The following is a 13911-nucleotide window of genomic DNA, read 5'->3' on the forward strand; positions in this document are numbered from 1 at the left end:
CGGGAGGTGCTGCCGGCCGGCGCTGGAGGAGAAGAAAGCAGACAGCCGCAGGGGCTGGAGGAGGGCGCTGCACAGCCTGGAAACTGCAGGGGTCTAGTGGGGGGATAGTTCACTCCACTCAGGAGGGGCGTTGGGTGTAGGCAGCCGAACATGACTGCGGCGGGAACCTCCTCCTGCTGCTCTCTGGGGTAGAGAAGGGCACCGTCCCTTCAGGGCTCCCGAGTCTCCGGGAGCCAGCACTGCACATCTTTCAGATGTAGCACAGGGACCCACGAGGATTGACGCTGGCCTTGGTCGATACTTACCTGAAATATGCGACATCCTCATGGGTGGTGTTTAACTCTAGGGATGAAGAATTTGTCTTTCCTGAGAACCATCCCGCTCCCTAAGAGCACACCTGGCCTACATGTTCTGCCAACATCCCCTCCAAGCCTTCAAAGAGGTATTGGGGGAGAAGGCAGGCGCCCAGCGCGGAGTCTGTGACTGCGCAGGGCAGCTTCCAGTGGGATGGGAGGTGGACTGACACAAGTTGTCTCCATCATTGTCAATGCTCATTCCTCAACTAGGGGGAACTGCTCATCTGCAATCTTTAGGTGTCAGGTGGGAGGGCAGGGGGGAGGTGCTGTGTCTGTCCTCACCCCAGGCTCTCCAGATACCTAGTTTAATACTCCCAGCAGAAAAGACCAGGCCAAATCTCTGTACTTCATGAGAGCCCTTCATATGCCATTTATTCAAACAAACGTTTACTGAGCATCTACTGTGTGCCAGATACAAAGGATTTGATGATAGACAAGACAGACAAGCTGACCTTTGGGTGGAGAGACTAGGATATAAATGCAAAAACTCCAAGTAGTGATAAGTGCTATGAAGAAAAACATGAGAAAGTGATGGTAAAAGATGAGGGGAACCCTACTTCGGATGGGGTGTTTAGGGAGGGCTGCTCTGAGGGGGGCTTACTAAAGATTGGCGAGAAGGGACTGGGCCTGTGAAAGTCTGCAAAGAGAGTACACAGCACAAAGGCACTGCCGTGGGGCCTGGCTCAGCTGTCCAGGGCATGGACGTCACAGGCAGGCAGTGAAGGGGAGCAGGCGGCAGGGCCAGGACCATGACAGACGTGGGCTGTGGGGAGGCAATTGGATTTTATTCTAAATGTGATGGGAAGCCACCCAAGTGTTTCAGCAGGGGTTGGCAGGATTTGATGGGGTTTTGAGAAAACCCTGGCCTCTGTGAAGATCTGGCAACAGGGAGACCCACTTCGAGGCTTTCTCAATCTTTGGAGGCAGATGGTGCAAAATGGGCAGGTCCAGATGTCAGAGGGTGCTCAGTCTCCCTCGACTTTTTGAGGCTAGACAGTTCCTTTGGCTGTTTCCAGTGAGGCGTGGTTCTGGGGCCCCGGCCTGGATGGACAGCCTTCTAATGGTTGTCTTCCGCACCCGGACAAGGGCGGCACATGGCCCAATGCCCGTCCCCATCCTGTGGCTTCTCTTTGGCCTTGCTCTCCCCTCCCCACGCCCGGCCAACTGGACACATGAGGGGTCCGGTGGGACAAGAGCCCTGGACTGGGAATTAGACTCGGAGTGCAGTCGGCACACCGGGGCCCTCCCTGCCTCTCCTCTGGACCTGAGCATTCTCCATGTCACGTGGGGGCAGATGGGCCAGCAAGACGGATTCCCATTGGGCCCGAGTGGTCCCAAAGCATTCCTCAAGGGCTGCCTCTTTCAAGAAATATTACCTGATTAGAGGGGAGTAAAGGAAGGGAACACAGTTTTTGAGAGCCATTTATGTCAGGCTCTAGATGAGGTGCTGGTTGGGTTGGGTTTTTTCCCTTTCTCAAATAGAACTGAGTCGGGCCTAGGGCCCAGGAGTTAGATTCGTTTTTAGATTCTCATCATTCAGTGCTACACAAGACAAGGTCTTGGGGTAGGGGAACAGATATTAAGTAAGTAAATAAAAAACAATTTAGAGAAAACTTATGAGAAAAGGAATCAGGATGACAGGATTGAAGGAACTAGTGGAGATCAAGAGTTGGGGGGTTCCTGGAAGAGGGTTCAGGCGAGCTGGACAGCTGGCGCCACAGCCCAGCACACAGTGTGTCAGTGCAGGGTGTGCCTGACGGAGAGAGGAGGCCACAGGGAGGGCAGGAGTGCCGGGAGATAAAGTTGAAGAGGTCAGCGGGGCCTGGGTGCTGCGGGGCCTGGTGGGGGAGCGACAGCTCTGGTTCACCTTGTAAAGGCTACTCGGACCGCCTCTAAGTGAAGGAAGGACTGGGTTGAGCTTGGGGAGGAAGGGGGAGTTGGCAGGGCAGAGGAAGCAGGGGACCAGACAGGAGAAGGAGAGGGTGGTGTGGGCCAGGTGGCCAGGTGGCCGGCGGCCATCTGAAGAGGCAAGTCCCTCTGCTACACCCTACCTGATGTGGCCATAACGTCCTCCTTCTTCCGGCGCCCCTCAGAGAATGGCCATTAGGGAGCAGGGTCGGGTTTGAGGTTGTGAGCCCCTTCTCAGGACAAAACTTGCAGGGCAGCTGTTAACTTGTGACTGACAAGGAGAAGGTTTCAGGAACCCCAAGATTGGACAAGGAAATAATTGTACGAATTAAATTCTGTGAGCGTTGCAAAGGTCAGGAGACTCTCTACTAGGCTTTTCAAAGGTGTCAGAACCCCTGTGGGGCCCCTGCCTGATCTTCCAGTCAGCCCAGGGGGCCCACGGCACAGACACTTTGAGTTGGGACCTGGGGAGGGTTGGTGCTCTGACGGGAGACACAAGTGCACTGAGCTGGACCTGAGTGAATCCCACCCCGTTCAGGCAACAAAGATTTACTGAGGGCCTACCATGTGCCAGGCCCTGTGCAGCAGTGAGTTAGACAGGGTCCCTGCTCTAATGAGGGTGACTGGCCTGAGACAGGATAATTTCAGAAAGTGACAAGTGGTATAAAACAAAGTACTAGAAACTGACAGGGCTGGGGCAACTTGAAATGAGGTTAATAGCAAATGCTTCGCCGTCTTTTCCTGGCCAGGGATTATTGGAGATAGTACCCCATCTCTCTTGAGCCTCAGTTTCTGCATCTGGACAGTGGAGGTAGAAATACCACGCCCCACAGGATGGTTCCATTCCTGGCAAGTGAATCACGCTGCATACTGCCCCCAGCTTTGTCTGCTGAGCACGGGGCTGCAAGCCCTCCCTGAGGCGGAATGCAGATGTGTGTGCGGGGGCCTGCACTGTCCCTCTCAATGGGATGCCAAATTAAAACAGCACTGATGCTGGGGGAAGACCCACAGAAGTCTGGTTTTTCCATAAAGAGTACTACTTAGGACCACTCTTTAAACAACTGCATATTAAACCTCTCAGAACCCGTGGGGGCTCCTGCTCTGCCGGCGCCCTACGCATGGCCTGGTGGGAAGCCTGGGACTGGGGTTGCAAAGCCGTGGGCTCTTGTGCCTGTGTGGGCCTCAGAGTAATCATCTGTAAAAGGGGTATATACACAACAGCTCAAACAGAGGCTGGGTCTGGGGCTGGCAGGCTCTTTGGCTTCCAGCCCTGACTCCTGGCTCTCCTCAGGCCGCTGATGTACCTTGCAGAGCCAGGTGGGAAAACCCGGTGCACTCTGTGTCTCTTACCGAGCGTGCAGACCTTCAGCTGAACCTCACAGGGTTGGAAAGAATTGACTCTTGGGGTCAATGGAAGGGATGGGCATTAGTGTGATGCTGTGGCCCTCCACCTTGGGTTTTTGGGACCTCAGTATCAGCTATGTGGCCATCGTGTTGTCGTAGTTCCTGCTTGTTAAGGAATCCTAGATCTCATCCAAGAGGTTTTTGTGTTCAAACGGTAAGAAGAATGGAATGTGGTATTGCCCTCTTAGTCCCGCTGCTGCGGCTTCCAGAAGTCCTCTCCCTTGAAATGCAGGGACCCAGTGACCCTAATATAAAGAACGACTCCCAGGGGCCGGCCCCTGGCGTAGTGGTTAAAGTTCGGCGCACTCCACTTTGGCAGCCCGGGTTTGCGGGTTCATATCCCAGGTGCAGACCTACACTGCTTTTCAGCCATTCTGTGGCAGCGACCTACATACGAAATAGAGGAAGACTGGCACAGATGTTAGTTCAGGGTGAATCTTCCTCAACAACAACAAAAAAGAACAACTCCCACGCTCCATACATCCACTGGGCAGTCGTAGTTTGGGCCCTGGTGGACGGACTTCGGGGACAGTGTCACAGGGGCTACCGCAGTAGGTACTCACCTTATGGCCGATGAACTCATTGCTGAGGCCAAAGTCTGCAAGTTTCATGTTCAGCTCAGCATTGGAAAGCAGGTTCTCGGCTTCGAGTCACTGTGGCTGATGCCCTTCTGGTGGCAGTACTGTAGAGCAGATACTAGCTGCTGGAGTTTGCTGTGGGCCTCTTCCTCTGTCATGGGGCTGTGGTCCGGTAAATAATCAAACATGTCTCCTCCGCTAGTGTACTCTGTGACGAGGAATAATGCTTCCTTCGTGTCAGTCTCTCAAATAACTCCGCAATATTGGGGTGATTCAAGGCCTCATGCTGTGGACTTCATGGAGTAGTCCCTAGATTCTGGAGGAGCTCTGCTTGTTCTTGTTAATGACCTTCACAGCCCCCTCTGTCCCGGATGTTCCAAGCCACCTTCATCTTGGAGAAGCTACCCTCACCAGTGGTCTTGAGGAGCTCATAGTTGTTAAGCTGTCTCCTTGTCAGCAGAGATAGCCGCGAGGCCCTGCCGCCTCGTGACCTGCTGACTACACTGACAACATGGTTACATACCGCAGAACGACGTTTCAGGCAATGATGGACTGCATATAAGACAGTGGTCCTGTGAGATTAGAACGGAGCTGAAAAATTCCTATCACCTAACGACGTTGTAGCTGGTGTAACGTCACATACCTGAAGAAGAGGCAAGAGAAAAGGAAACTTCAGGAGAAGAAAAAGAACCCCCGAAAAAATTCTCAGTGCAGGGTTTAGCAGAGGCTTCTGCAGACCTCAACAAGCTCCTTAAAAAGTTGGAAAACACGGACCCCAACACTGAAAGGTTTTCATTAATAGAAAGGAATGTTCATGGTGTATCTGCTTACAAGCAAATCTGTGATGAAAAAAGAAAGAAACCGGGCAAACCACGATGGACGTATTTCTGCAAAGAATGACACCTCCTCAAGGAGAGCCTCAGAGTAGTCATCTGTAAGAGGGGTATGGGCACAACAGCTCCAGCAGAGGCACGTCTGCCTGGTAGGGCTTCTGGCAGCCTAGGCAGGAGCCCAGGTGCAGGAGGGACGGGCCTGGGGATGCAGTTCAGAGGCCCTGCTGCCTGGGGGCCCCCGACCAGGGAAGGCCCAGCTAGCTGGGCCAGGCTGCTGAGGGTGACAGTTAAGAAGGGCCAAAGCATCTGTCTCCTCCATATGTTTTAAACTAAGTGGTTGGCTCCAGCCTAGGCCTGGGCTGGGAAGGAGGGCAAGACAAAATTTGGGATTTTAGATGTAGGAGGCATTAAGAGCTTTTCAGCATTTAAAGGGAGACAAAGGAAATTCACCAGGGAGACTATGGGGAAGGTTGCCTTTAATATGCAAATATCTATTGTGAAGCCCCAAATAGGGACATTGTTAGAGTTCTGGCCCTTCACCCCCGTGGCCAGATGGTGAGCTCTGGGGGACTGGGGGTCTGAGGAACCACCGACCGGCCAGAGATCAAAGGAGATGACTAGATGATGCTGAGTGAATAATCAAACATGTCTCCCCTGCTAATGTCGTCTGCGATGAGGAATGTTTCCTCGGTGTCAGTCTCTTAAATAACTTAACGAAATTGAGGTAATTCAAGGCCTTCATGCTGTGGACTTCATGGGAAAGTCCATGGCCAAGAGGATGCAAAATGTGGGGACTGAGGGGCTGGCCCGGTGGAGTAGTGGTTAAGTTCGCATGCTCTGCTTCGTCGGCCCAAGGTTCGGTGGTTCGAATCCTGGGCTCGGACCTACTCACTGCTCATCAAGCCACGCTGAGGCAGCGTCCCACATAGAAGAGCTACAACTCTACGACTATGATACACAACTATGTACTGGGGCTTTGGGGAGAAAAAAGCAAAAGAGGAAGACTGGCAACAGATGTTAGCGCAGGGCCGATCTTTCTCAAAAAACAAAAAAGTGGGCACTGAGATAAAAAGGAGTTCCCAGATGTCTAGCGTGGAGGGAGCCTGATGGCCCTTCAAGCCTGCGTGGGAGCGGGGGTTAAGGGGGACCACCTCCACTTCCTGGGCACCATGGTGGGTGGGGGCGGGGTTCCACTTGCAGGCAGACCTGTGTTGTCTTCAGGCCGCAGGGAGCAGTGAGCAGGTGCTGTCAGCCAGGCAGGGTGTGCCCAGGGATGGGGCCACACAGGGGGCACGGCAGACCCAGCTCTGCTCTTAGCTCCCAGCACTCGAGTGAAGAGGCAAAATGGGGTCAGCCGGTCATAAGTGCTAGGAAGAAATGAAGCAGGGGACGTGATAGGGATGCTAGGGAGACACTTGACCACAGCCGGCCCTGGGGCTGCTTCGAGGAGCTATTTAGGGGTTGAGATCTGAATGAAAGGAGCCAGCCACACAGCAAGTGCAGAGGCACTGAGGAGGGAACGCCCCGCAGGCAGCAGCGGGAACACAAAGGCCAGTGTGGCTGAGTACAGATTAATCCTAAATCTAATGAGAAGCCCCTGGAGGCCTTTTAGCAGAGACAGGATGCAGGGATCAGACTTCTGTGTTAGATGCTCCCTCTGCTGCTGTGTGGAGGCCGGGAGAGGCAGAGGGGAAGAGTGGAGACCACGGCGGCTTGGGGAGAAGCGGATGGATGTGGGACCCACTTCTGGGTGTAGAGCTGACAGGCACTGATGGGTTGGATGAGAGGGTAGAGGAAAAAAGAAATCAGAGGGGTGCCCCTGCTTTCAGACTAGAGCTGTTTGTGAGAGTTTGGGGAGCAGCAGGTTTGCAAGGCAGCAGGGAAGGGCTTCAGACATCCCGGTGGAAAGGAGGGCAGGCGGCCTGGTGCCGGGTCTGCTGGTCTGGAGAGAGACAGAAGTCAGGGGCGTCATCAGTGAAGGAAGCGTCAGAGCCCCAAGCCTGGACGAGCTCCTCTGGAGAGAGAGGGCCCCCCTGACTCTGCACCCACAGGCACCATGTGCCCCCATGAGCCTCCTCCAGATGGGCCCGGCCCTGGGGAAGGGGTGTCTGTGAGGCCTGGCCACTTCAAGGTGCTCCTTTTTTTGTATTTTGTCATTTTTCATTGGCTGCTTGAGGCCTTCTCCACCTATGATTTCCTTAGAGGGGTGGCAGGAGGGCTACCTGGCAATGTGGGGTTTGAGAGGCATCCCTGGAAGCTGGTGGGACCTGGCCCTAGAGTCCTGGCTAACTGGACAAAGCCACTACCCCCACCCCCACCCAGCCCCAGGCCTCAGTCTCCTCATCTGTATAATGAGGCCACTGGGACAAAACCACTCGGTCCCTTGCCAGCTCCCAAAGCCTGGAATGAGCCTTCCCAAGCCCTGGTCCACAGGCAGCTCCCCTCTTGGCAAAAGTGCTCCCTCCACTGCCAGGCCAAAGAACCCACCAGGGCTGGTATGGACTTGGAGCTGTGTCTTCTGTGTCCTCCCTCATGGCCTGGGCCACACAGCCCTGCCCACCTGTGTCCACTCCCTCCACTGATTTCTTCTCTCCTTCAGTCTTGGCCAGGCTCCTCCAAGGCTAAAGAACCTCCCCTCTGCCCCACACTGGGGGCACTTCCTCCTTCACTCACCTGGTGCTGGGAGTCCAGCCCATCTAGAGGAGGTGAATGCTCAGGCCTCATCCCGCCTGCTCACCACTCCCCTCTTCAGTCGAATCTTCAGATGTTTTTAAGGGAAATCTGAAATGTGGACGCATTTTTATCTGAAATTTCCTGATTTTTTAATCCTGGAACTAATTTAGTATTTTGTGTGTGTGTGTGAGGAAGATTAGCCCTGAGCTAACATCTGTTGCCAATCCTCCTCTTTCTGCTGAGGAAGACTGGCCCTGGGTTAACATCCATGCCCATCTTCCTCTACTTTATATGGGACGCCGCCATAGCATGATTTGACAAGTGGTGCGTCGGTCTGCACCAGAGATCTGAACCTGCGAACCCCGGGGCCACTGAAGCGGATAGTGCGAACTTAGCCACTTCGCCACCGGGCTGTGTTTAGTATGTAGTATTTTTTCAAAACACCCTAATTTAGTATTTTTTTAAAACACTGGGGGAAACAGGCAGAGTCCAACTAGGGTCTCGCGGTAGTGAGCTCGGCCTTAGTGGCTGGACGCTCACTAGTCTCCTCAGCTCTGCCAACCCTGTCCGCTCTAAGGATCAGTCCACTTGATACCAGCTCAACACAAGGTTGACATAAGGGAAGCCATATTGTAGAAAAAAAACCCTATTGTAACGTTGAATGACCTCTGATTAACTAGTCCAGACATGCCCTGTGGATTTTATGGCCCCTCCCAGCTGGTATAAATTGATAACTTTGTTCTCTTGAGTTCCTTAGGAATGTGATGACCCCTGGGCAGAGAGTCTATGCTGATAGCCGTCAGCACAAGCCGAATCAGTTTTGAACCCGAATAGTTACCTCATATACCTCAATATGTGAAAATCTCTTGTCAGTTCCATCAGTGGAATCACACTCTCTCCCTCTGACCTGTCAGAGACCCAAGCTCAGGCCCCCCCGACCTGGTTCCCTGGGCAGCTCTCTTCTGGGTGTCCCCTTCCCATCCATCCTCACGCACCCTGGTCCACCCCGCTAGGGCCACCACATCCACGTCCCCAGCACGGCTTCTGCTCCCGGAGAGACACGCCTCAGGAGGCAGCAGCATCTGCATCTTGCCTGTTCTCTCTCACTGCACATCATCCCCCACGCACCCCGGCCTGCACACACCTTCCATTTTTGGATCTTGAGGTCTTTGTTCAAGCCATGCAGTCTCTGCAAGACCCTTCTGGCTCTCCAGTGCCACCCCCAGGGCTCAGCTCAGGGGCTTTTTCAGAAACCCACTCCCCCTCTATTAGGAAGTTCACATGGTCTTTCCTCATCTTGGCTGAGGTCTCAGGCCCTCAAGGTTTTCCTGGCCCTGGGCAAACAGTCCACTCAGGGGGTCCTCCTTCCTGGGAAAGTAGCCTGGCCTTCTTTGCAGGGACCTGGGTTGCAATCTATTTTCCCTCACTGCCCTGGGGATCTAAGTCCTTTAATGGCTCCATGCCCATGAGACCCACCCCCCCCAAGAAAAACACCCAGTCTCACCTTTCCCAGCCTTAATTTCCTCTTCTGGGGCTTATTCACTGGCTTCCAGGGAGCAAACTTGGTCTGTATAAGAGCTGTGAAAGGGGTGAGTGCCAACAAGAGGGGAGGGGACCACCACGCCTCCTCAGAGATGACTGCGGTGCAAGAAGGCTCGGACAGACACCACCCCCTTTTGGAACCTCCCGGCCTCCAGCTCTCCCCACCCCGGGAACCCCAATTCTCTAGCCTCCAGTCCCACCTACCCCTCCATGCTTGGGCCTCAGGGGAACGTTTATTGTCTGCACCTCTGCTGCGACCCCCAAGGTCCAGGCCTAAAACGACTTACCACGAAAGCATCCGCTCTCCTCCTGAGTATCTCTCCGTGGTCCCAGCTGCCCAAAGTGCAGGCTTCTTGGGCTTCCATAAAGACTGTCCGGCACCTCTTCCGCACCCCACTACTGGACCCAACAGAGCTCAGGGCCGCTAGACTTGCATGAGCTTCTGCAGAGGACTCTGTCTGGCACCCTGAGAGCTGGGAGCGGACCCACTCTCAATTGCCCTCCCCATACAAGTGGGGGAGGGATGTGGCCCGGAGCTAAGAGCAACTCCCCATCCCCCACCCTCTCCGGGAAGTCCTCCAGCGGGTCGCAGCCTTAAGATTGCCCACTCTACCCCACCCTGGAGCCACCATTTGGCTTTGGGGGGAACGATGGCAGCTACTTGTGCACCACAAAATGGGACACTTGGGGCATCAGCAGCAGGGGATGGGGCGGCTAGGGAATGTCTCGTCTCCAAAGAGGTACCTTTGGTCGTCCCCTGCTTCCTCCCGTGTGGTGCCCAGGGCCCCTGAGGCATAACAAGACCCTGGGCGCGCAGCTGGGGGTGCCTCCATTCGCCATCCTCTTAGACTCCGGCGGAGACCCCCTAGAAGATGTCGTAGCTCACTTCACATTGCCCCAGCTGACCACGTGAGGGCGTGCCCTGTGTTAGTTCGGACGAATTAAAGCTAGTCCTGCGGGCAGGCCCGGGGCCCCCTGGATGCGGTCAGGGTCTGGGTGCCTGTGGCGCACTCTCGGCTGCCGACTGCAAAGCTCCGGGCCATGGGGCCTCCCCTGAGGCCTGCGCTATTCGCCTCCAAATGGGGTGCCCCCCTCCTCTCGCGCTCCTGCAGTCTACGGTGTACCCCTCCGTTCCCCTTTGCGGAGCCCTTTCTGGGCGCAGGCCGCCTCTCCGCTGCGCCGCGGGCTCGGGCCCTGTTCGGGGCGAGTGGCTGTGGACCCGGTGGCGCCAGGGAGGCGCGGTCCGCGAAGCCAGCCGCCGGGAAAGGGGCTCCAAGAAGCACAAGTTGGCGCTGGCTCCGGACCAGCCTGTTGTTGTTCTCAACGTGGTCCGCCATGGAGCCATAAAAGCAGAGCGGGGCGCCCTCCTCGCCAGTAAGCAGCGCGGACCCATCAGAGAGCTGCGGCAGAGGCAGAGGCAACGGTAGTACCAGCGTTTTTTCGGTGGGTCTTCGTGTTCCGGCCCGCCTGTCATTCTAGTCTTTTCCGCTCCGGCCTCCAACTAAGCCGGTCCTTGCCCAGGACCCCCGCTCCGGCTGGCCCGGCCCCCACCCCAGCCCTGCCGCCCGGCCCCAGGCCCGGCCGCGGCCGCTCCCGCCTGGAGCCGCCGCGCGCCCCAAGCCCCCCGGCGCCCCCTCGGCCCCTCGCCTTTCTCTTCCCGGCGCGGCCTCCGGGCTTCCGCGCCCCGCCCGCCACCAACCCGCTGGCCACCATGTCTGTGGAGCTCGAGGAAGCATTGCCACTGACGACCGCCGAGGGGGCGGCCAAGAAGGCGGCTAAGGCTGGCGCCTCGGCGGCGCTGTCTCCGTCGAAAAAAAGAAAGAACAAGAAGAAGAACCAGCCGGGCAAGTACAGCCAGCTGGTGGTGGAGACCATTCGCAGGCTAGGCGAGCGCAACGGCTCGTCGCTGGCCAAGATCTACACGGAAGCCAAGAAGGTGGCGTGGTTCGACCAGCAGAACGGGCGCACCTACCTCAAATACTCTATCAAGGCGCTGGTGCAGAACGACACGCTCCTGCAGGTGAAGGGCACCGGCGCCAACGGCTCCTTCAAGCTCAACCGCAAAAAGCTAGAGAGCAGCGGCGAGCGGCGCGGAGCCACAGCGGCCGCCTCTGCCACAGCGCCTGCTGCACATAAGACCAAGAAGGCGGTCTCGGGTGCAGCCGGCCCCCGGCGCGCGGACAAGAAGCCAGTCAAGGGCCAGAAGCCCCAGAAGCGCTCGCATAAGAAGGGCGCCGCCCCCCGGAAGGACAAAGGCAGCAAGGCTAAGAAGGTGGCAGCCGCTGGGGGCAAGAAGGTGAAGAAGGCGGCCAAGCCCAGCGTCCCCAAAGTGCCCAAGGGCCGCAAGTGAGCGCGCCAGCCTGCTGGGTCTTTCCGGTGTTTAGGATTTCTACTCCGAGAGTGTGTAGGTTTTGTACGTTTATTCCAGCCGGGGCGCCGAGCTTGCTCCGTCTCTTCTCCATCCCACCCATCCCCCGCTGTTGTACCTTTTTTTTGTTGTTTGCTTTAGATTTTTGAAATGGTCTTAGCGGCCCCCCATTGGTTCTTGCCCTTGGCAACCGGTGTTGCCATGGCTACCAGCCCCTAGGCACCAATGACCGAGGCCGCGCCTGCCTGTCTCGGCGGCGGCCGCAGCCACGACGTCACTGTCTCCAGTTCCTCACTCTCTCCGCTTTTGGGTGCGCGACAAACAATCGCTTTGGGTGCGGTGCTGCGCGGTGCTTCTCATAATCTCGTCTGCCTTTTTTGGAGCGCAATAAATTGTTTAAACCTTGGAACCATTCTCGTTTTCTTCTGAGTGGAATAGGGATGGGCGCGGTCGGCGCGCGGCTTGGGTTGGATGGTGGGCCCCAGGGGTCCTCGGCACCCCGGACGTGTTAGCGAGGTAGGCCTGGAGCCTGGAATCGTCCGGAAGAGGGAAAACTGCGGGGGCGGGGGGGCGTATCGGAGGGGGGAGCGTATTCTAAAGGAGCTTCAAGATCCGTTTTCCGTGTAGCTGACGTGGAAAGGTGGTGGAGATAGGGTGCTAAGGTCCCTGACAAGGGTCCACCAGGTGTGGGGTGAGGGGGGATCACCATTTACTTAATGTTCTTGGACTTCGCTTCAAGGGACCTCAACTCCAGGTGAACGTCGGAGGCACATGATACTGCGAGGCCCAGGAGGAGGGTTTTCCTAGGGGAAGTGACCTTGGTGCAGTGAGGAGGCAAAGGATCAGGTGCATTTGCTTGTCTGTAAAATAGGCATAGCAATGGCCCAGGCCTGGGCTCCTCTCTACCTCTGATCAGGAGAGGGGTCAAGGGGGACCAGGCCCTGGAGGCTGAGATTAGGGTTCTGGGCGTGGCTCCAGTATGGTCTTTTGGTCTGGGGCAAGATTGTTCTCCCCAAGCCTTAATTACCTCATCTATAAAATGGAGGCAAAAAAGATTTTATTCATCTAACCAGGGAGCGTCTGAAAGCCAGGGTCTCCAGGTTTTCCTGCCTCCATGCCTCACGTCCCCCTGAGTGTAGCGCTCTCCTCCCGCATGCTGCCTCCTTCCTCTACAGGGGCTAGGACCTGCCTCCCTGTGAACCGTCTCAGGATCTCAGGCCTACGTTCTGGGCCCCTACATCTGACTTTTCTCTGGCCCCAGGACAGCCTTGCGGCCCCTGGAAAGGTCCTTTTCCAGGCTTGCAGCTTGAGTGACTCATGGGACGGGGTCAGCAGCCAATTGACTCCCGTGGACCAATCTAGCTGAACCTGTCTGTGCCAGGGCAGGGCTGAGCACTGAACACACAACCGTTGTGGGGCCTGAGCACTCAGCACAAGAGGTACTGACATCTCTCTGTCTCAGCCATCAGACCTTGGGTGATGTGGCCAGAGGGCACATTAGTTGCTGTGAGCACCCACTCTCCTGATTCAGAGAGGGGCAAACCAAGTTTCAGGGAGGGCAAAGGACTCGGTCAGTTTTGCATGTAGTGGGGACCCCCCATACGGCTTGAACCAAAGCTCCTTTCCCCAAGGAATGAGGTTCCACCCTTCCCATCACTTGCTCCTCACTCTGGTTGAGAAGGGGGAGGGACGGTGTCAGGTCCAGGTGGGGACCTGGGAGCATGTCACCCATTACTCTTTCTGGTTCTCACCACCACCAACCCACCCTCCGGGCTTTCCTGGCAGCAAGCAGGATCTTATGCAAACTCTCCAAGCTTAGCTATGTCTCCCAGGCCAGGAGCACTTGGATTTGTCCTCAGTTTAGCTATGCCAAGCTGTGTACTCTTGGTCAAGCCCCTCCCTTGCTTGAGTCTTTTTCCCTTCCGTACAAAGCAAGGTTGGCCTTTAGGCACACAAGCTTTGCACCAGGAGATGGATCCAAAAGGACTGCAAACAGGAGTGGAGGGCAGTCACCTGTCTATTAGGACCTGGAGTCCTGGGGACCCTCTGCCTCCCCTAAAGCTGCAGAGCAGGAATTAATCCCTTTAAGGCCTGGTGCCAAGCCTACTCACTGCACTGGTAGGGTGGGGGTGAAGAGGGGCTGCCACCTGGGATCCCAGCCAAGGGGCCAGCCAGCCACATCCTAGTGCTGTCCCACCTGCCCCAGACAAGAGTTGTGGCCCTGACCTGACTTGGCCTTATCCGGACAG

The 13911-nt window shown here is 56.2% G+C and overlaps 1 protein-coding gene across 1 annotated transcript; it reads left to right on the plus strand.

Annotated features, from left to right (window-relative positions):
* Positions 1–10594: 10594 nt before the first annotated feature.
* H1-10 (H1.10 linker histone) lies at positions 10595–12071 on the plus strand. Its single transcript, XM_004442446.3, has one exon. It carries the CDS (start codon positions 11006–11008, stop codon positions 11642–11644), a length of 639 nt encoding a protein of 212 aa, XP_004442503.1. The 5' UTR covers positions 10595–11005; the 3' UTR covers positions 11645–12071.
* Positions 12072–13911: the final 1840 nt, after the last annotated feature.

The sequence above is a fragment of the Ceratotherium simum genome, chromosome 5, assembly GCF_057802395.1.
Source record: "Ceratotherium simum simum isolate JZ-2026a chromosome 5, ASM5780239v1, whole genome shotgun sequence".
Lineage (NCBI taxonomy): Eukaryota > Metazoa > Chordata > Mammalia > Perissodactyla > Rhinocerotidae > Ceratotherium > Ceratotherium simum.

Bases quoted from the DNA above. Each gene is read 5' to 3' on its own strand.
- H1-10 (XM_004442446.3), top strand. From the start codon at position 11,006: ATGTCTGTGGAGCTCGAGGAAGCATTGCCACTGACGACCGCCGAGGGG.